Raw genomic sequence first — 20,890 nt, 5'->3', positions numbered from 1 at the left:
TGCCATGGGTTTCTCATCAGAAAATGGGCCCATGATAGTTTTTATCTCACAAGGTTGTTCCAAGAATAAAATGAGTTAGTACATACAAGGTTCCTAGAAGAATGGCTGTCACCGAAAACTCATTTCATGAGTTTTTTTTTAATGATGCAGCTGCTGCAGAAGGACAATAAAAGGACTAGAAATTACAATTTCAATCAGCAGATTGGGAAGAGGGAGGGAGTAGTGTGAGAAAGCATGTTCCGTCATCTAGCTAGGTCACTAGCTACTGTTTGAAACTGACAAGTCAAGAAGTAGTGGTATCATTCACACATTATACAATGAAACTTTCCAAACTCTTCCACGATTTTATAATTTATGTTCAGTTTTTGTCATCATTTAAAAATTCTGGTAATATAATTTATGTTATAGTTGAATAATATACAAATGTATATAGATCTTAAGTTGCATGCCAACTCTCTACCTAAAAAATGTTCTTACCTTAAAGGAAATTTTTATGATTTATATAGCAAAGCAAATTTGGAACTTAACTTACACACACACACACACACACACACACACACACACACACACACATGAAACTATTACCTTTTATGGATTTTCACGTTATATAATGATTTTTATAAAAAATTCATATATGTTCTAGGAATGTGCTAGTCACAATGCTCACTATATCTCGTAAGTCATGATACTCCCTATCCCTATATCTCATTGAAATAAATAATACCTCAATCTTTTAGACATTTGTGCCTCATCACTGAACTCTTCTGTTGTTTCTAATTATAAATACTAAAACTTTAAGTGTAAGTAATAACATCATTTTCATGGTATGCTGTGTATGTATGTGTGAAATGTACTGCTGGAATTTAACGCAATTTTAGTTATGCCTCTGAAATAGATGAATAAATATTAACTAAGTGAAAAAAAAGTAGTGATGTAACCATATTTATGGTTATGGAGGCATAATTTAAAATATTCTCATTAAATGTGGTTATCACTGACAAATGAAGCTGGGGAGGGGAGCCTTTCTATTTTGACTTTTCATTACCATGGATGTCCCATTTTGAGTTTTTTCAAAATTAACATAAACATGTATATTATGTATTTTGTACTAACTCTTCTGTTGTAATTAACAAATGATAAATGTCACATATTTAAAGTATACAGATTGATGAGTTGTTGATAGGTGCCCCCTTGTGGCACTATCACCACAATTAAGATAAACATTTTCATCACCACCACCTCCTCAAAAAAGGGGCAGATTTAAGCTTCTTAGCCTAAACAGTCTATATTTAGGAACTTCTGGGCTTTAATTCCCTTTGAGCTATAGCATGCCTTGGTTCAGACACTTTTTTTACTTCAAAGAGTATTTTCTCTTAATAGCGATACAACGATGTTTTTTGAAGTGTGTCCTCATATTCACGTGATCCTCTTATCTATCCTGAGTAAAACCTATGAAGCTAATAAGAACCTCCAGTGATTTTTTATTTAAATGATGTTTTCCGTAGAACCTCCAGCATTCTATCATATGTAATGATCATCGGATTTCAGAGTCGAGAGTGGGGAACAGATGATTCAAGCCTTCCTCAGACTGTTCGCTTTTCAGAAGTTCCATTGGTTCTCTGGGCCGTTTCCCAAATGCTCCATGTGCAGCAGTCGGGGCTGGGCTAACGTGAGGGAGGTAACTTCTCCCTCTGGGGCGGCCACATCAGGGGGTTTAATTCTGGAGTCCCAAGTGCAAATTGGAAATAGAATTCCTATAGAAACCAGATTAAGATTGTGCTTAACTAGGCTTTGTGATCCCATTAACACCGTGGCTGAGCTGTGCTCCGCACCAGCTGTGGACGCTTTTGTGGTTTCTTAGTTCAGTTTTGTTTTGCTTCTGTGGGCTGGTTTGGGAGCAGAACCACCTTTTTATATCGTTGTTTCTATGGGGAAAATGTGTTCAGTATTCCAAACAGACACACAAATGAACTTTTCAAACACAGCCTGTTCACACTGTCTTGTAATAGCCCTTGACAGAAGGGGTTTGTGTTTAAAATAATGTAGTTTGTCTTAGGCTAAGGGCGATAAGTTTCTCCAAATCATAGACTTGCCTGCAAATTACAGGACAAATGTGTTAGGATTGATTGGATATTGAATGAAACTTAGAGGGCAAACATGTTAGGATTGACCTGCTGCGTTTTATTTGGAGTATTATGATGTTTCTTAGAGCATGGGCTGGCGAACTTAACAGCATCTTTCACAGGTCAATAGTGATGTGTCCATGATGATGATGTTCTGTGTTTTAACTGACAGGTTTTCAGGAGGCCTGATATAAGGGTAAGGATATTTGGTTTTCAGCACATGGGCCTCCGCCTTGTGTGTCTCTGTGCTTTATCAGACACTTAGTCTATTTAGTATTCTTTGCCTTCTCACTGGTTTTATTATTCACTCAGATCAATTTGCTCTGCTGTGTCATAGCTTTCAGTGTTCACTAGAAATGCTTTATTTGTTATGATGTTTTCATATGCGAAAAAGCCAATGTGTGTGAGGGCAGGATGCTAAAATTGTTTCCAGTGTGCAATACTGACTTTTGTTGTGTTACAGGAATTCTGACCAAGTGGGTATTCATGGCATGGGGTTGATAAGTCTAGGCCTACAGAGTCCTGTTCATTTAACCTTGTTCATCACATAATTCATGCTAGAGTATTTATTAACAAGAAAAACAACAAAGTGGTCAGTTGTCCATCCTGAGTAGGCAATCTAAGATTTCAAGTCTTGATTACAAGATCAAGTAAGATTGCATGTTTGCATGCTGAATCCCAAAAGCAGAAGTGCTAATCTTGAAGATGAATTTAGCAAAATCAGCCCCATTTAGTATTTCTTAAAATACAGACATAGCTGTTATAGCTAGTGGATTATAGTTTATATTTTCCTCATGATTTTCCTTCCCTTTATTTCAGAATATTCATAAAGCAAGACAAAGATTGGTAATGTGCATGCATTTAAACCTGAGTATCAGATGTTGAAAATTAACCTTGTTCCATTAAATGAAAACAATGTGGATTTTGACAGAATCATTTAGTGACTTCGGTTTTAAACTTTTAAAAATAAGCAGGTTAAATCAAATTCTTGGATTCTAGTTGGTTTATCTTTGTTTAATTTTGTTTTCACCATGTTTTCTTTTGCTCATGGGAATCATTTTCTTTCATTGATTCACATTGTTACCTATTAGTGTTTGGCTTTACACTTGCATGGACTTTGAAATGCTATGTGGGGTTTTTTTTTGTTGTTGTTGTTGTTGTTGTTTGGTCATTCATTCTTTTGTTTTTAAAATTTTTTATCAAAGAATGATTCCATTTTCTTTGTATTAAAAAAATGGAAATTTAAAAAAACTGGCTGTGTTTAACAATTTGTCCTGCTCTGAAGGGTAGCAGTACCGACTATGTACTAAGGTCAACCTGATGATAAAGTATAAAAATATTTTAAGTAGTTATTTTATTTTACTGACAAAAATGAAAGGCGGGGAAGAGTAAATTCTTTTATAAAGCTTTGCTACTTATTCACTGATTGCCTTTTAAAGAAATATAGTCCTTGGGATCAAAGTTTCTTGAAGGAAAAATATATTGATGCTAAATTTTAATATTTTCAGCCTCAGAGACTTGATATAACTTTTAAAAGGGGTTATAAGTTTGTCATCTTCACTATTCGTGCTCATTATACCACAGGCTAAACTAAAAGTCCAAGTTTTTAGGGTTTCAAAAACTCATTCTAAAAAGAAATTAAGAATAGTAATACATGTAAAGGGATTGGAAAATTTAGATAAAGATATGTGATATTTTAGCTATTTCTTTGAAGCACATTGATACTGTAATTAGAAAGATTTAATATGATTTTGAGTCATAAATCACAGTATTTAATTAGCAATAAGCAATAAGTAACAGAGCATTTGTATGTATCTGCATATGTATGACCCCAACATGTGATATGCACATGTGCATGTGTGGAAATGTTGTTAATTCCAGTGGCATTGACCTCTGGGCAACATAATAGTTCCTTTTAAAAACACATGTCTATGAACCGCCTTTGGATTTTGTCTGGATTTTGGTCGCTGCCCGGTCTCTGTGGTCCGTTTTCTTTTCTATGAGCATGTTATGCATCTGTGATTTTGATTCTTTGCTGTACGCTGCAGTATTGCTTGATTTTAAGAAGACAGTACATTCTGTGTAACCCATGATGTTTGTTTGCTTTTCATTTTACACCCCAACACAAACATAGAGTAGGTACTCCATTTTAGGCTGAGGATGCTATAGATGGCCCCCACGTTCTTTCCTTAACTCCAAGGGGGAAAATGTTGGGATTTGCAAAACCATGAAAGGTGTGTTACATGCTTACTGTCTCTTTAAGAAAGAACTTCTGTCCTTTCACCTGTCTGTTTGCACGTGTTTCTTTTTCCCCCCTTTGCCTTTTCTTGTCCATGCACCTGGTGCTGTGCAGGAGATTCAGGAAGAACACAATGGCTACCCTTCTGAAGCTGAAGCTGATCAGGTGGCAAGTTGTACATGTTCATCTGTTTGTAGTTACAGACCGTGCATTTAGAAGCCATTTCATACTAGATTTCTAGGCAACCAGCAAATGCTTTTTCCACTACAGTAGCACTCTCCTGTCCAAGTTTGGTAGATTCCATTATGACATTATTTGCAAAAATTGGTTTATCCAACATTTTGTCAACCAGAAATTTGTTCATCTCTGCCTCTCAGTTTTCCCAAGTAGATTTACTGATGGGAATAATGAGCCTCAGTCACAACACGATTCTGAAGCACCTTCACGAACACTTAGAGGGGCAGATGCACACACTCAGGGTGCTCCTCAAGGGTACAGACTTTGCTTTATTCACATTTGCAGGGTCTGTACCCAGCACAGCACCTGGCATGCTGTAGGTGTTTATGGAATGAGCCCATGTATTTTGTAGAAGAAAAAAAAATCATTCATCGAGGTTTCTTCAGTACTTACTCTTTGCTCAGTACCTCTGGACTCTGGAGAGATTTAATGCAGCAGAGCTTTCCCCAAAGCTTATGTAGAAACTGAGTATATGAAACCTCTAGAGGAGCCGCTCCAGGGAAGCATGGCAAACTCCCAGTGCTCAGCTATCCCTTAGCCCAGCCCACCCTCCTTTGGTGACCCTGGAAGTACTTGCAGAGGTCCATTTGAAAACCACTGCTTTCGGCAGGCCACTGTTACAGAAACTATCCACCCAGCAGCCTGGGTTCAGGAGAAGGAGAAAGCAGTGGAGAGCCAGCAAGTTGGTGACCTTCTGGGTCACCAGCAGAGGGCTGGGCTGAGATCATCAGAGAGAATTCCTCAACCGGGCAACACTTGGAGCAGAGGCCCTAAGAGGGCTGGGTGTATTCACGAGACATATTTTATCCATAAGATCATTCCTCTTTGATGATGTACATGGGTTGGATAAATCAAGGGTCAAATCATGTCCTGTGCAACTTGGAAGTTGCAGTCAAAGCTTAATATAGCACAAGTGTGCGTCCTATCTAACACCGGCTTTTTAGAGGGAATCTACTGTCCTTGCAAAACAATGAGGCTTTAATAAAGATCCATTCTCCTCTCGAATTCCTATGCTAAAGCTGAATGTCTTTCCTGTACACAGTGAACCTTTTATAGGGAGATCTGAAGCAGTGGGATCAATGATTTGTTTTATTCTGATAGTTGCTTTTTCATCATGTACAAAGCGTGTCCCAGATTTAACTATTTTTAGTGAGAGGTTTGTCTCTATCCCATCAACACGTTTCATGCCTCATATAAATGCACGAATATTTCACACCAGATTTAACGTGACTGTTAGAAGAGAAGAGGAACCTTTGATCCCTAGCCTCTATCTTGAGAGTCTTGTACATTCTCAAAATGGTCCAGTCACTGCTGCCTCCCATCAACGGCATCTGATTAGTTAGTCCTGGGTTGAGGACTTGAAAGTGTGTGAAGTGACTTTTTATAAAGTGAATCAGACTTTCCTCCACCTCTTCCAAATTCAGTTGATTAGAACAGCTTGCTTTAGTAAATATATTTAAAAATAACCTATTCCCATTTATTTTTGAATATCAGTTAATGATTTTAAGTCTATATGATAATATTTAGCCATTAAAATAGGCTTTAAAAGTGTAACATTTGAAGTTATTGAAAACTTGAATATGATTAAAATAGCTTTCTCACTTTGTAACTATTTTATAAAATCAGTCACTAGCTCAGGCAATAAATTAAAGAAAGCAGACTTTCAAAATAAGGCTTCTGTGAAGATTGGTGATTTTTAGTGTTTCTAAAACTGGACATTGAAAAGTATAAATATTGGTTTATGCTTTATTGTGTCAAAGATATATTTCCAAAACAGGTATAAGTATAAATCCATCCACAAACACTTCTCTGTGTCCCCTTTAACAGTTTTCTGCATCCCTAAAAATGTTGATTGAGAAATGTCTTAAAAACCAATCTGGACTAAAAGTTTAAACTGAGTAAAATTGCTTGGAGGTGACGATGAACACTAATCTGTAGGAGGAGGTTGGACTGTGTCATTTTGTGCCCTCTGCAAACAAATATCATTTGACCAACATTTAGCATCGAATTTACTCTTTATATTTTGACATTTTCCCTTCTTATTTTATAAAATTGGATGAACCTACTATATATAGTGTTTTTAAGTGGACCTTTAAGACCCTTTATAAAATATATTGAAGTATTCTTATAACTGTGAAAAATAATTATTTTGAATTTTCAATAATTTTGACTAGAATTATAAAAGATACCAGTTTTAGTATTTTGCTTCATAAAATTATGTTGAAAACTTAGGACTATCTACTCTGTTTTCTGCCGAACACTAGCGGCCTCCTGATGTTAACAGGTATTTTTTGGAGAAAGCAGCCCCTGATGGACGAGGTAGGGGAAATGCAGCGTACTCTAGCGCCTTCTGGCGGATTCAGCCTGCATTAACATGCTAAAGATTTGTCTCACTAAAAAAAAAAAAAAAAAAAAAAAAAGAACCCAGCTAAACTTGTCTCCTTTAACCCAGCATTTCCCAAACTTTTCTAAATAAGTCCTATTCGCATCTCTTGGGAATTTAGTACTCTATGAAACACAGCTTGGGAATTGCTGGAGTTTTGAATACCTTACTGTTATTCATGACACATTATGTCAGAGATGCCTGGAAAAAGTGACCAGTTTCCTTGGCAGCATCTCACAGGGTGGCAGTACCTTGGAATAGGCACGAACTTCAGGCTGTGGTCCCTAGATTTGTAGTTCAAGAACACCATTTTCTCAGATCCCCCAAGTTATTTGGTGCTATCCAACCAGGCTTGCCAGAGACTGGCTCTACTGGTCCATAGTGCCGATCTGGACATTTAGAAATGTGGGCATGTATCCTTCCAGCCATCCAAGACATCCTTTTCCTGGTGATATTGTAACAGGAACCCTGAGACCTCTTTAGGAATTTGCTCGGTAAGCGTGGAATCAGCAGTGTGAACTGACTGGGGAGAAAAGCCTGATGAACAACACACCCTGCTCCACAGGAGTGGATAAAATACTCTTGTCTGCCAGATGAGGGCACATTCTCATGGCCTGTATACACACTGACAAGCACACTCGCCTGTCCTCCCTCCTACACTTTGTGTAGCTGCAGGTAGCTGGGTTGGAGTAGGGAAGCTTTCTTATTTTATAAAATAAGGCTTTATAAAGTAGGGCTTTCCTTAGTAAGAGACCCTCCCTGCTTTCTTAGATTAGACTTTGGGGTTTCCCACACACTGTCATAGCTGGGCCATTTCTACAGCTGCTTAAGCATCTGCATCTAATATTGATTTTATTTGTACTAGTTTCACGCTCAGAAGGTAACCTTTTTTGACCTTATTTCCAAATTCTGGAGGCACCTTGTAATAGCTGTCTGTGTAGTGATTACAGTATCTATTTGTCATGTCAAACCATCTCTGTATTAATGCTTTCTAACTGTGAACTTTAAGTATGTGTAACAATTTGCTAGACTATGCAGCATGGTGTCCTGTGATGCGGAGCTTTGAAATTGTCTTGTAAGGGGAGGGGGGCATACATTTTGCACGCTTCTGTAGCCTCGTAGCAAGAGCACAGAGCACTACCATTCTTCCCAGGTCTACAGATGGAAAGGGAGGTTTACTCGTGTTTGGTTTCTTGCCAGGCTCTAAGGGATGGAAATAAGCTGGCACAGATGGAAGAAGCACCACTTTTCCCAGGAGAATCAATCAAGGCCATTGGTAAGTTTAACGAGTACATTTTGCTCATGGAGATCCATAAAATGGCATGGCACATTACTCGTAAGCACAGGTGATGTATGTGCTGGAGATCAGCCAGATCCATTTAATTTGGGGACAAATGGATGAGACCTTGCCCTTCTTCATGTCATCATGACCTTAAGAGACAAGGGACTATAGAAGATCCCTTGAAGCTCCGAGCGAGTCTCGGGTGGCAGTACCAACAGAAGAGGGGCCCAACTTTGCCCCATGAGCTGAGGCAGGTGAGACTCTCATGGTGATGTCACTTCAATGATTTGTTGGAAGCCTTCACTAGAAGGAAAAGGTCCTGAGGGATGATCCACATCCTACTTTCAATGGCAATCTTGAGAACTTGGCAAAGAAATTTTAGTAGCTTTTACAAGTCCAGAAAGTACAATTTTAGTGCAGGAAAAGGGCATGTGTGCCCACCCTGGATTATAAGGGCAGAGGCCTGCAGTGGACGGCTAGGCATTTCAGCAGGCAGTCCACTGTGCCGGGCTGGGTGGGAGGGCAGCCAGCTGGGACCACTTCACCTCACAACTGCCAGGGTTAGGGTTGACAACCTCGTTTGCGAGGCTCACTGTTGCCTTCTTCCCTCCTGGCTCCCTCCCAAAGGTGCGTGCCTGGTCCCAGAGCACGGTCATGTTGTGTTTGAGTAGCTGGGCTCTCCTGCCAGGACCTTCACACACATCCTTCCTCTGTGATAGCCTACTCTGTGGCTCTGGGCTCTGTTCATCCCAACCTGAGTTTTGAAACAGTTTCTCTCTTGGGCTTCGGGAACTTCATCCACTCCTGGTGCTCCACCGGCCTTTCTGGCCTTTCCTCCTCTAGGAGTGTTTCTAGCCCTGCCTCTGTGTTGTTTTGGGAATGATGGGACTAAAATGCAGAGCTAATTCTGTTATGCCTCTCCTTCTACTCCAGACAGACAGACTACACAGATTTAAAGTGAATGTGAAGAGTTTTGACACATTTATACACCTGGGAAACCACCATCACAGTCAAGATAATGAACATACTTATCACCTCCCAGAAGTTTCCTTAGGCCCCTTTATAATCCCTCTCACCCATGCCTTCTGCCCCTTTCCCAAGCTTTAGAGGGTTGTTGATATTTCCTAGAGTTTTATAGAAATGGAATCATTGAGTATGTCCTTATGTCTGCTTATCCCATTGTGCTTAATTATTGTGATATTTACCCATATTGTGAGTGCTATGGTCAGCAGTCATTCCTTTTCATTGCTGAGTCATATTCCATTGTGTGGATACATCACAGTGTGCTGATCCATTCACCTATTGACAGACACTTGGGTTGTTCCTGTTGTTTGGCTAGTACAAATAAACTGCCATGAACTCTGATGAACAAGTCATCTCTGGCCTTGTGTCCCTTTGTCCTCATGCACCCTTGGACCCAGCCACACTAACCTCTGGCAACTTGCTGACCTCTCTTCCCTTCCCCTTCCCCAGCGTCCCTGCTAAATTAAGTCATTCCTTTTCTGAGCTCTTATCACATCAAGTCCACATGGTTCTGATAGCATTTATCAGGCTCTGTGGTGATTTTCTGTGTAGTATCCCTCAGGGGTTACCTGGTGAGTAGGAAGGAATCTTGTCATTTATACCTAGAACCCCAACAATAGGAGCCACTCAGTACATAATGAGTTTTATAAAAGTTTAATGTAAGTGTTTTGAGAATTTGGCTGAATGACAGCTTTAGTGCTGTTATTTATCTCCTCGGACTCATCAGTAGCTGTGTCCATTCTTGAGCTTTCAGTGGAATGGCACTTTTAATGGAATAGCACTTTGGGAAGATTGGGAAGATGTGGTATCTTTGTGACTGGTGTGAGCTTCCCAATATTCATAGGAGTTATAAGTGTTGTTGATTTTGATATTAAGGATGTTGATATTGATATAAACATTAAGAAATATGGAAACTGATGAAGAATTTGAAGCAAAGAAGTCTTTCCCTACTTCATTGACGTGGTTTTGGTTTTTGCCATCTGTAAAGCAGCTTTTTGGAGGTGCTTCGGGGGACAGTGTTTAGCTTTAGTTGGTTTTCATTAGTAGTGATTTATGAAATGTAGCCCAAGATCTTCAGAGTTTAATTAATATGTTTTTGAATGTGATTAATTTATCACTCAGGGAAAATGTGAACTATTTGGAAGGAAATGACAAAATGTAACTATTATGAGGCTCTTTACTTAAAACCTCATTAAGTAGCAAATCAGACTTTTGTTTTAAAAATGGAATTTTATTAGAAGACTATCAATCTATGCCTCTATTTAAAGTAATGAAAAAAATTAAATTCCTAGAAAACTAGAATCACGCATTTGTGGAAACTCATGTTAAGATTTATTGAAACACAAGCCAATGGCACTAGATGCTATTTTGGGTTTTTTCTTTCAGTGAAAGATGTTATGTACATCTGCCCATTTGTGGGAGCAGTGACTGGCACCCTGACAGTGACGGACTTTAAGATGTACTTCAAGAATGTAGAGAGAGTGAGTATTTAAGTGGGTTTTATTTTTAAAAATGCTGCAGAAGAAAGCAAATAATAAAGAAGATAGTAAAAAGTATCCTGAAATCCTACCACTCTGAGAGAGACTGAGAGTCAGTTTTAAAATGTGCCCATTTTAAGATGTGCAAGCAGATTTTGTACGTTGAAAAAAAAAGGCCATTAAAGGAACACTTTCATGGGGGTGGGGGGTGGGGTTTAATTATAGTCTCAACATCTACATCACCAAGCAGGTGATAAATCAGACCTTGGTGTCTTAGCCAGAACCAAGAGGAAAATCAAAGTAACAAGCAAACATGTTTTTAGCCAGCGAAGACTTGAATTGGAAAACTCTGTTGACTAACACTGATTGGCATTCATGTTCATCTGTGAACCCAGGACCCACATTTTGTCCTTGACGTCCCCCTGGGAGTGATCAGCAGAGTTGAGAAGATTGGAGCACAAAGCCATGGAGACAACTCTTGTGGCATAGAGATTGTGTGCAAGGTACGGTGCAGAGAGAAACTGAGATGGGGCAGCCAGTTGGAACATCCTTGGGCCTTTGGATAGTAAGAATAATTTGGACATTAGTCACTCAGATGTCTTCGGGACACAAACCTCTCCAACCCTTCATCAACCAATTAAGACCATTACATAAGCTGTTGAAGTAAACTGCTTCTTTTCTGTTGAAGTGTTCTAATTAACATGGACCTGTAACCTAGGCGGTGACATGATTTGTTACATTTCAGAGAAATCAAGTGGAAAGCATAGATCAGTATTTTTTTTGCAGTTTGTCATTAGTCAGAGACTTCCTAAAGGGACAATGGGCATGTGTGTGCTCAGTTGCTCAGTTGTGTCCAACTCTTTGCGACCCCATGGACTGTATCCCGCCAGACTCCTCTGTCCGTGGGATTTTCCAGGCAAGAATACTGGAATGGGTTGCCACTTCCTCCTCCAGGGGATCTTCCTGACCCAGGGAACAAACCCCGCATCTCCTGTGTCTCCTTCATTGGCAGGTGGATTCTTTACTACTGAGCTACCCAGGAATCCCTAAAGGGACAACAATATTCATAAATTCTGTGATTAAAAACACAGTTGAGTTTCTTGTTGGAATTTGCACCTGAGCCATGCTTAATTTGATTTTGTCCCTTTCTTCCAATGGATTAAGTAAAATCTGTGTGACAGCTTTGATGAGGACTAATCATTAAAGATGAATATGAGCCAACTCTGGGCGATGGAGGACGGAGGAGCCTGGCATGCTGCAGTCCATGGGTTTGCAAAGAGTAGGACACAACTGAGCAACTGAACAACAACAAAGTCATTTAAGAAACACCTTAACTGATGCTTTATTCCAATGGCTTTGCCTTGTGAAATACAGTTCACTAACAACCTCACCTAAAATACCAGGCAAGAGATCCTGCCTGCAGCACCATCCAGGTCCCTTCCCAGTTTGGGGTTTGGATTAGATTCCTACCAGTCTGTCTGCCTCCATCATATCTCTGAGTGAAGCTCTTGCTGGTTGGCCCTAGACTGCAGTTGAACCCATGTTTTCAAATAAGCCTTTACTGTGCTGGGTCGGAAATCTGCTGGCTTCCTAGCATCCCTTGAGCAACACATGGCTGTCCTCCCCTCGGGTCCATGGCGGCAGTCCTGATTCTCCAGGATTCTCCTCAGGCAGAGCAGTGGGAATCCTTTGCAGAACTTAAAGCCAAGGGTGGGGTGGGTAGGTCAATTCTGTAATTGTGAAACAGGTCATTTCCCTACTCAGAACTCTTCAGTAGCTGCCCGTTACCCTTGGGCTATAGGGAAAACACGGAGACCCCATGGTGTGAGTGGGCTTGCTTTCCTTGGCAGCTCCCACTCCAGCCCGCCTCCCCTCATTCTTGCCATCCCCATTCCCATAGTTGCTCCCACCCGCCTTGGACCCCTCCAACCCTTGCCACACTCAGACTCCTGGGGCTTCACATATGCTCTGTCTTTGCTGGCAATGCCGTTGCCTCTGAGCTGCTGCTGCTGCTGCTGTTGCTAAGTCGCTTCAGTTGTGTCCGACTCTGTGCGACCCCATAGACAGCAGCCCACCAGGCTCCGCCATCCCTGGGATTCTCCAGGCAAGAACACCGGAGTGGGTTGCCATTTCCTTCTCCAGTGCATGAAAGTGAAAAGTGAAAGTGAAGTTGCTCAGTCATGTCCGACTTTTCACGACCCGGTGGACTGCAGCCTACCAGGCTCCTCCGTCCATGGAATTTTCCAGGCAAGAGTACTGGAGTGGGTTGCCATTGCCTTCTCCCTCTGAGCTGAGCAATCCTAAATAGCAAGTCAGCTCAGTCAGCAACCGGAGAGCATGTGTGTAGCCAGAGTATCTTGGCAGGAGGGCACAGCAGGAAGTTATGTCACTTAGGCAGGTGTCCTGTAGCTGTTTTCCTACGATATTTTTTCTGTGTGTGTGGCCAAGGTGGGCCTTTGTGAAAAGCAGTTTTAAAATGTTCTTCAGTATAGAATTACCAGGGCCATGCTTAAACAGGTGATATGAAATTCAAAAAGTACAAAACTGTGTGTAGCAAAAAGTAAGTTTCTTTCCAGCCACCCTGATTGACTCTGTGCAGGCACCCACTGGCACCAGTTTCCATAGTTGGCCTCTGCATACAAGCCCATATCTGAAAATGTGAATGGTCGTGTGTTACATTGATTGTTCTGCACCTTTCTTTCCCCACTCAACCATTATCTTGGAATTCCTTGCTAGCAGTACCTAACAAGAGCCACTTCTTGTTTTCATCAGCTCTGTAGTATGCCATCAGTGGTACTGTAGTTTATTGAGCCAGCCCCTATTTATTGATGGGCATTTAGGTTATTTCTATTCTTTCACTGTTCTAAATAATACCACAGCAATACCTTTCTCACTTCCCCAATTGCTTTTGCTTTAATTTGTTTGTGGTCATATTTATTTTCAAATTCTGTGTAAGATTAAAGAATAAGATTCTTGTGTTTTAACAAAGAGCATAGGCTTAGAAAAGTCAGGGGGTAGTGCTCAAACCAGTCCTGGGAAGACATTGCACCCTTTGAGTCACCTTGTCGGCCTTGCTTCTGACAACTTCCATTTGGGCTTCAGGCTGACAGCTTGTGTGGCAGGGGGCTTTCAGATACTCATCTTGAGAAGCAATATTGTAATTTCTGGAAGGAAGTCACTGAGAGCCACCGTCTCTACGTGACACAGAATCCTTGCTCCGAGTTCAGAGGAGAAACCTCTGTTGCATTTCTATTTGATGGATGGTGCAAATTCCATAATTGACTCTTTGAGCAGCGTAAAGCCAGAACTGATCCTACAGCACACCTTTAGCACAGAAGGGCATACCACTTGATGGCCCGTCTCTTATGTACTAACCTTACTCCTGGTTCCACCTGATGAGTTTTCCCCCCTAACACCTCCCCTTTGTTCCATTTTCCTCAATTTATTATCTTGTTGGAGGTGTTTTGTAAATTGCCTTTTGTTAGTTGGAGTAAAATGGAGTCCAGTCACCGCTCAGTGTCCACCGGGGACTAGTTACAGGACACCCCCTCACCAGCAAATACCAACATCTGGAGATATGAATGCCCGAATATAAAATGGCATCATATTTGTATACAGTCTCTGCACATCCTCCTGTGTACTTTAGATCATCTCTACATCATTTTAAATACCTAGTGCTATGTCAGTGCTATGTAAATAGTTGCTTGACAAGTTGTGTGTTTTGGAACTTTTTTCCCCAATGTTTTTGATCCACGCTTGGGTGAATTTGCGGGTATGGAGCCTGCAGATATGGAGGGCCAACTATGTTTTGTGAGAAATGAATAAAAATATTTTGTCTCTTCATGCCATGGGGTCTACCTCATAGATACTCAATACATGTTGAATAAATGAGTTTTGCTAATTGTTTAACAGGATATGAGGAACTTGCGACTTGCTTATAAACAGGAAGAACAGAGTAAACTAGGGATATTTGAAAACCTCAACAAACATGCATTTCCTCTTTCCAATGGGCAGGTAAGTACATGGAAATAACCTTCTTTTTGTGTGGGTCTGGATGCCTTCGTGGCAGTCTAAAAATGTCATGGTTAGTTATTCTTTCTTCCAGAGATTTCCTTTATTTCTTTTCTCACTGTTGATAACTAACACTGACTACTTAAAATGTGTCAGTTCTGTGTAATGATGAAGAAAACTTCAAGTTGGTTGTTTTACAAAATTTTGTAGATTAAAGTAGGACTCAATACATTCAGCTCATAACTGAATGAAAAGCTTTAGTAGTTTGCATGTGACATTGCAAAGATGCTGACATGTCTGTTTTGTGCTTTTGTATCCAGACACTCTTTGCCTTCAACTATAAAGAAAAATTTCCAGTGAATGGATGGAAAGTTTATGATCCAGTATCTGAATATAAAAGACAGGTAAAGTGTGCTGCTTATCAATTGGAAAATAATAGGTTGAGCATCTTTTTCCTAAAAGGGTAGAAATGTAGTGGAGAAGAAACCTTTTGCAACAAGTTGTCCATGGGTGTAACTCACCTTGCCTGTTGGTTCTTCAGCTCTAGATGCCCATTCTCCTTGCACCACACCTTCAGCTGTGCCACTGTTTGTTCTTCCTTTGTTCAGAGGGCAAATGGAGTACCAGGATGAGGGGGAGGGGTTACAAAAGAAACCAGCCAGATGGTTTTTATTAGATATTCTGATAGTAAGTTGATTAGTAAGGATAAAGCAATGGCTTAAGTTAGATTATGAGTATAAGACATGGCTATGTCAGTCTGATGGCATTTCTCTACCTAAAAGTTCTTTAGTGCATTGTTAGTTTGAAGATATTCCAATGAGAATGACAAGTTGTGTGTTTTGACAAGTTTGACAGATGTTTGACAAAACATCTGACAATGTTATTTTCATGACTTACTCTTGGTCCGCACCTTATATTTGGTATGGTGATTTATATTCCTTTAGACATTTTAAAGAAGTTTCTGTTTGTCTAAAGGACTTACGTGGGTATTTTAAAAGAACAACATTATGCTCACTTGTTATAAAAAAACATGACAAGAAATATATAGGACTGGAATTCAAGTATATAATTTGCATGTTTTAGTATGTTTGGAAATTATGCTTCATTAGATTTTTTTTAAAATGAATTAGGTAAGCAATGGCTTATATAAAATAAATGTATATTTAATCTTTTAAGCAGTAATGAATAATGAATTACAAATGGATTTTACTAGAAAATAATTGGATGTAGTTCATGCTTAGTACTTTTTGAAAGTATAAAAGTATGCTCCCCACACGCACCACCAACTTTCCTCTGACACCTTGCAGGGCTTGCCAAATGAAAGTTGGAAAATATCTAAAGTAAACAGTAATTATGAGCTCTGTGACACCTACCCTGCCATCATTGTTGTGCCAACTAGTGTAAAAGATGATGATCTTTCAAAAGTAGCAGCATTTCGAGCAAAAGGTAGAATCCCGGTAAGTAATAAACAATGCTGTTTAGATATGAACATATACTGCATTTGTTCTAATATGGGGAAAAGCAAGTTAGAAAAAATCTCGTGAAGAAAATGGAAAGTAGAAAAAGAAGTCTATAAACCTGAACATATCTTTGATTCTCAAGAACTATCTAATTATATAAGCATTTTGTCTGCCTGCTATGACCCCACCTTCCATAAGTTCATGTTCCTAAGTACCAGGGTAACTTCAGTCATGCTTTCAAAACATGGCATAGATAGCAGAGGGCTTAGCTTGCTAGTGTGCTGACAGTTTGTGTCGCTGATGTCACTGAATCATCCTGGAGAAAATACATTCTTTCTTAGATACTGAGGGGAAGGCTATACCTGTACTAGGAGGGCCACCATTGCAGAAAGAAATAGTAGCCAACAGGGGGTGAAGTATTTTAAAAGATTTGTTGGTATACAAAAAACTCTGCACATGTTTAGTGGATCCAGTTTGGTGAGTTTAGATATATGTGTATACTGGGATTACATATGATCACCACAGTTAGGGAGGGAGTGCATGTCTTGAGCCCTGCATGTGCCTTCTGGTTGACCCCAAGTGTTTTGGTCACTGGAGGAAAATGGTAGGTTTGGGGACATAGCTTTAGATTTTACAAGAGACTGTTTACTTTGTCCTCATCTGGCAACGTACGCCATTGTTGAGATCCAAGTGTTAATTTCCCAATCATGTCTGATTCTTTGTGACCCCATGGACTATAGCTCACCAGGCCCCTCTGTCCATTGGATTCTCCAGGCAAGAATACTGGAGTGGGTTACCATGCCCTTCTCCAGGGTATCTTCCCAACTCAGGGATCAAAGCCGGGTCTCTTGCATTGTAGGCAGATTGTTTATCGTCTGAGTTACAGTTGAGATTCAAAGGTGTTTTTGAATGAGGAGACAAAATCAGTCGATCAAATAGAAATGGTCTTGGTGTTAGTCATGGTTTGACTTAGTTTTTGTTTTTCTTAGAATCCTAGAATTTTAAAGGCAGAGGAGATTTTTTAGAGCTCACTTAGTCAGACTCCTTTCAGCCTGACCCAAACATTGAGTCTCATGGCTACTTTCACACTGTCTTCAGGCTGAACCTTCCTTTTTGACAAAAATACAACAAAAAAAGCAGGTGTGCTTAAGAACTTGGTGGCTTAGTGCTAAAGAATCTGCCTGCCAATGCAGGAGTGCAGGAGACCTGGGTTTGATCTCTGGGTTGGGAAGATCCCCTAGAGAAGAAAATGGCAACTCACTCTAATATTCTTGCCTGGAGAACTCCATGGACAGAGGAGCCTGGAGGGCTACAGTTCATGGGGTCGCAAAGAGTCAGACATGACTGAGCAACTGAGCATACACACATGTACATTAGAGCACATATTGGTTTAGGACTGTACTAATACTTGTTGCTTTCAAACACTAGGTGTTGTCATGGATTCATCCAGAAAGTCAGGCAACAATTACCCGTTGCAGCCAGCCGCTTGTGGGTCCCAATGATAAGCGCTGCAAGGAAGATGAGAAGTACTTACAAACAATAATGGATGCTAATGCACAGGCTCACAAACTCATCATCTTTGATGCCCGGCAAAACAGCGTTGCTGACACAAACAAGGTACTGCAGAAGCTCTTCCTGTGAACTGTTTGTAAAGCATCATGCTGTTCAGATAGCCTCGTGAAGGTGGACTCCTGCGGAGCAGCCCACAGTGGGCCTCCTAGATCTCCAGCCCTCACGAACCTGGTCTTTTCATTGCCCCTCCACAATCCTGTCTGCTGACTCAGAAAGTAGACACCCAGAAAGAGAATGATCACCTAGAGAATCTAGTAAGCATTTTAGTGAAAGGATCATGAGGCCCATCAAAGTAACCTTTGATTACGTGACCAATTCATATCTGGCCTGAAGCTCTGTACAAATGGAGTCAGCTGTGTGAAACAAGGTACCCAGCTCCGTCTGAACCACCAGCTGACAGGGCGGGGCTGTGCGGCCCAGCCTCCGATGCCCTCTTTCCAATGGAAAGGCTCTGAGTGGAGTCCTTTCTGTTTCCCACAGATGACTTGCTGACAGTGCAGTCCTGATGGCAGGCCTGTGGCAGTCAGAGTCCTGGCCCTTCCATGAGGAATTTCAGGTATTGGGATGGTGGGGACAGCCCTTACCATCTCATGTTGTTGTCATTCAGCTACTCAGTCGTGTCCGATTCTTTGCGACCCCATGGACTGCAGCATGCCAGACTTCCCTGTGCTTCACCATCTCCCGGAGCTTGCTCAAACTCATGTCCCCTGAGATGGTGATGCCATCCAACCATCTCATCCTGTTTTGTCCCCTTCTCCTCTTGCCCTCAATCTTTCCCAGCATTAACTCATGCCTACCTGTAAAATGATACTCGGATAACAAACATGTAATGAGCATGTACTAGGGAGCAGGTGCTGGGGAAACTCCAGGGTAGATGAGGTGAGGTGCTCCCTGTAAGCAGAGTTCACCGTTCTGGTGGAGCTTGTGCCACTGGGCCAGGCTTCACAGAGGAGGTAGCATCTGAGGTGGTTTTGGATGATCTGTGGAAAGACACATTTGACATGGCTGAGCATGTCATTTATGAAAAGGGCAAGAAGGGGAGTGCCTGAGGGCTCCCCTGTCATGCTCCCCTCAGCAGTGGTTGGAGGTATTTGTTTCTCTTGGCAGCTTGTGCCCCTGCTTTCTTCAGTGATTGTTCCATTGTTGCCCACCTCCTCCCAAAAGCCAACCTCCTGCCTCCCCATCTCACTGTCGGGAGGAGCCCTCCCTAAGACTTCAAAGAGCAAACAAGCCATCAGGTGTGCCCTTAACACGTGTGCTGCTGTGGGCCATACACACAAACTGCCAAGCAGCCCCCATCATGGGCCTTGGGGAGGGGGACGTCTAGCTCACATTGAGGGAGCATAGTGGTCATGTGGTTGTTTGTACATGACTGTGAGCAGTCACTGCATCTCTTTAGACCACAGTCACCTCCTCTGAATTGGGAGTAACAGCATACCTCCTCCCTAGACTGCATGTGAAGGTTGTGTGGGGGCCTGTCCCTGAGAACTCATTCAGGTTAACTTCACTACTGAACTTTCAGGTCGTTTTCACTACTGACCCAGAGTGGATGGCTCCATGCTCTTGGCTCTCATGACATCTCTTGCCCCAGGACCTCTCTCTGCAGCCTGGCCAGCTCAGCCTCCTTCCCTGCTTCCTCTCCTTTGCCCAATCTCTCTGGGCCATCTCCTCCATTGCCCTGACTCTCAATACTGCCTCTGTGTTGAGTTTGCCCTCCAAGTTTCTCTCCCACCCTGATCCCTACTAAGGTCCAGATGGGATTTCCATCCCATCATCTGGTTGGTATCCCTTCTTGGTTGTCTCCCAGGCAACGAAACCTAAGCACATCCAGACCAGCCTAAGAGGCAGGGTAGTGACAACCCTTGGCTTTGCGTTCAGTTACACCTGGAGTTTCCTCCCGGCTCTGCCACCTGGTGCTTGGTAGAACCCTGAGTAAGTTACCTAACCACTCCAGAAGCCTCTTCTGTAATGGGGGGTGGAGTGGGGTGGGTGGGGGGTGATGGTATCTCATGTAGAGGGCTGCATCAGGATGGAAATGGGGTGAGAGGAATGAACAGTGGTATCAGCTACTGAGGCGGGGAAGCTGGGAGAGGACCAGGACAAGGAGGAAGATGGACAGCACCTGAGTTCCCTGAGGTGCTGAACCAATGACCACAAAGTTGGTGGCTTAAAACAGCACACCTTTATCCTCATACCCTTCTGGGATCTGGCTGCGGTGCCCTCCTGAGGCTTTCCGGGGAGATCCGTTCCCTGCCTCTTCAGGCTTCTGGCAGCTCCTCTGTGCATGCGGCAATAGCACTCCAGTGCCTGCCCCTGTCTTCACAGAGCCTCCCCCTCCCCGTGTCTCTGTGTCTTCTCCTCTTTTCTCTTCCAAGGATGCTTGGAATGGCAGTTAGGGCCCACCCAAGATAACCCAGGATTCTCTCTTCACCTCAAGAACCTCAATCATACCTATAAAAAGGGGCACATTTACAGTTGCTGGGGATTTGGTGTGTATATCTTTGTGGGGTGGGGGGAGGCATTTTTCAGCCTACTACAAAAAGTCATCCTCAATCAGTCAGCTCCCCTGGCTCCCCACAGCTGGTGAACCCAGTGACCCCTGTCGGTCTTTCTGCGTGCTTCCTGTCACCACTGTAGTACTGTCCCCAGGAAATTGTAAAAAACACGATAAAAGCTATATTCATGGAGGCAATCTCTAAACATCCAACAGAGCTAGGGCAGTCCATTATGTTTTATCCCACAGAGAGGGGACAGGAGTTGGACACCAAATTGCATGTCTAGAATGATTTCAACTCTAGTGGTGTATGTGTCTAGGAACCAGACAAGGATATTTATCTGTCCAAGGCCCCATTAGCTTGTCTATATATATCATGTCTGCAAGTAGAGATAGTTTTTCTTCTTACTTTCCAATCTCGATGTGTTTTATTTCTTCTTGCCTAATTGCCTGGCAAGAACCTCAAGTACCATGTTTTGCTTTTTAGTTTTATTTTTTGGAACATCCAGTTGTCTTTATTAGGTGATTCATAAATCTAACAGAATCCCATCTAGCAGCCAGAAGGGTACTTACTCTCTAGGACCCTGT

General features: G+C 41.7%; 1 protein-coding gene across 5 annotated transcripts in view; it reads left to right on the top strand.

The window, feature by feature from the left end:
- Positions 1 to 20,890, top strand: part of MTMR1 (myotubularin related protein 1) — a 60,174-nt gene that overhangs the window by 14,792 nt on the left and 24,492 nt on the right. For 2 of the 5 annotated variants that reach the window (XM_043458718.1, XM_043458721.1), the window contains exons 3-11: positions 2,296 to 2,319; positions 2,943 to 2,969; positions 8,183 to 8,258; positions 10,674 to 10,768; positions 11,161 to 11,268; positions 14,678 to 14,779; positions 15,097 to 15,180; positions 16,084 to 16,233; positions 17,665 to 17,853. In XM_043458718.1, the coding sequence (XP_043314653.1) occupies positions 2,296 to 2,319; positions 2,943 to 2,969; positions 8,183 to 8,258; positions 10,674 to 10,768; positions 11,161 to 11,268; positions 14,678 to 14,779; positions 15,097 to 15,180; positions 16,084 to 16,233; positions 17,665 to 17,853 (855 nt within the window). Of the gene's footprint in view, positions 1 to 2,295; positions 2,320 to 2,942; positions 2,970 to 4,476; positions 4,528 to 8,182; positions 8,259 to 10,673; positions 10,769 to 11,160; positions 11,269 to 14,677; positions 14,780 to 15,096; positions 15,181 to 16,083; positions 16,234 to 17,664; positions 17,854 to 20,890 lie in introns of all 5 variants that reach the window. The other 3 variants (XM_043458717.1, XM_043458719.1, XM_043458720.1) reach the window with 3 other exon arrangements.

The sequence above is a fragment of the Cervus canadensis genome, chromosome X, assembly GCF_019320065.1.
Source record: "Cervus canadensis isolate Bull #8, Minnesota chromosome X, ASM1932006v1, whole genome shotgun sequence".
NCBI classification, from domain to species: Eukaryota; Metazoa; Chordata; class Mammalia; order Artiodactyla; family Cervidae; genus Cervus; species Cervus canadensis.
This window is presented reverse-complemented; position numbering and strand designations above follow the sequence as displayed.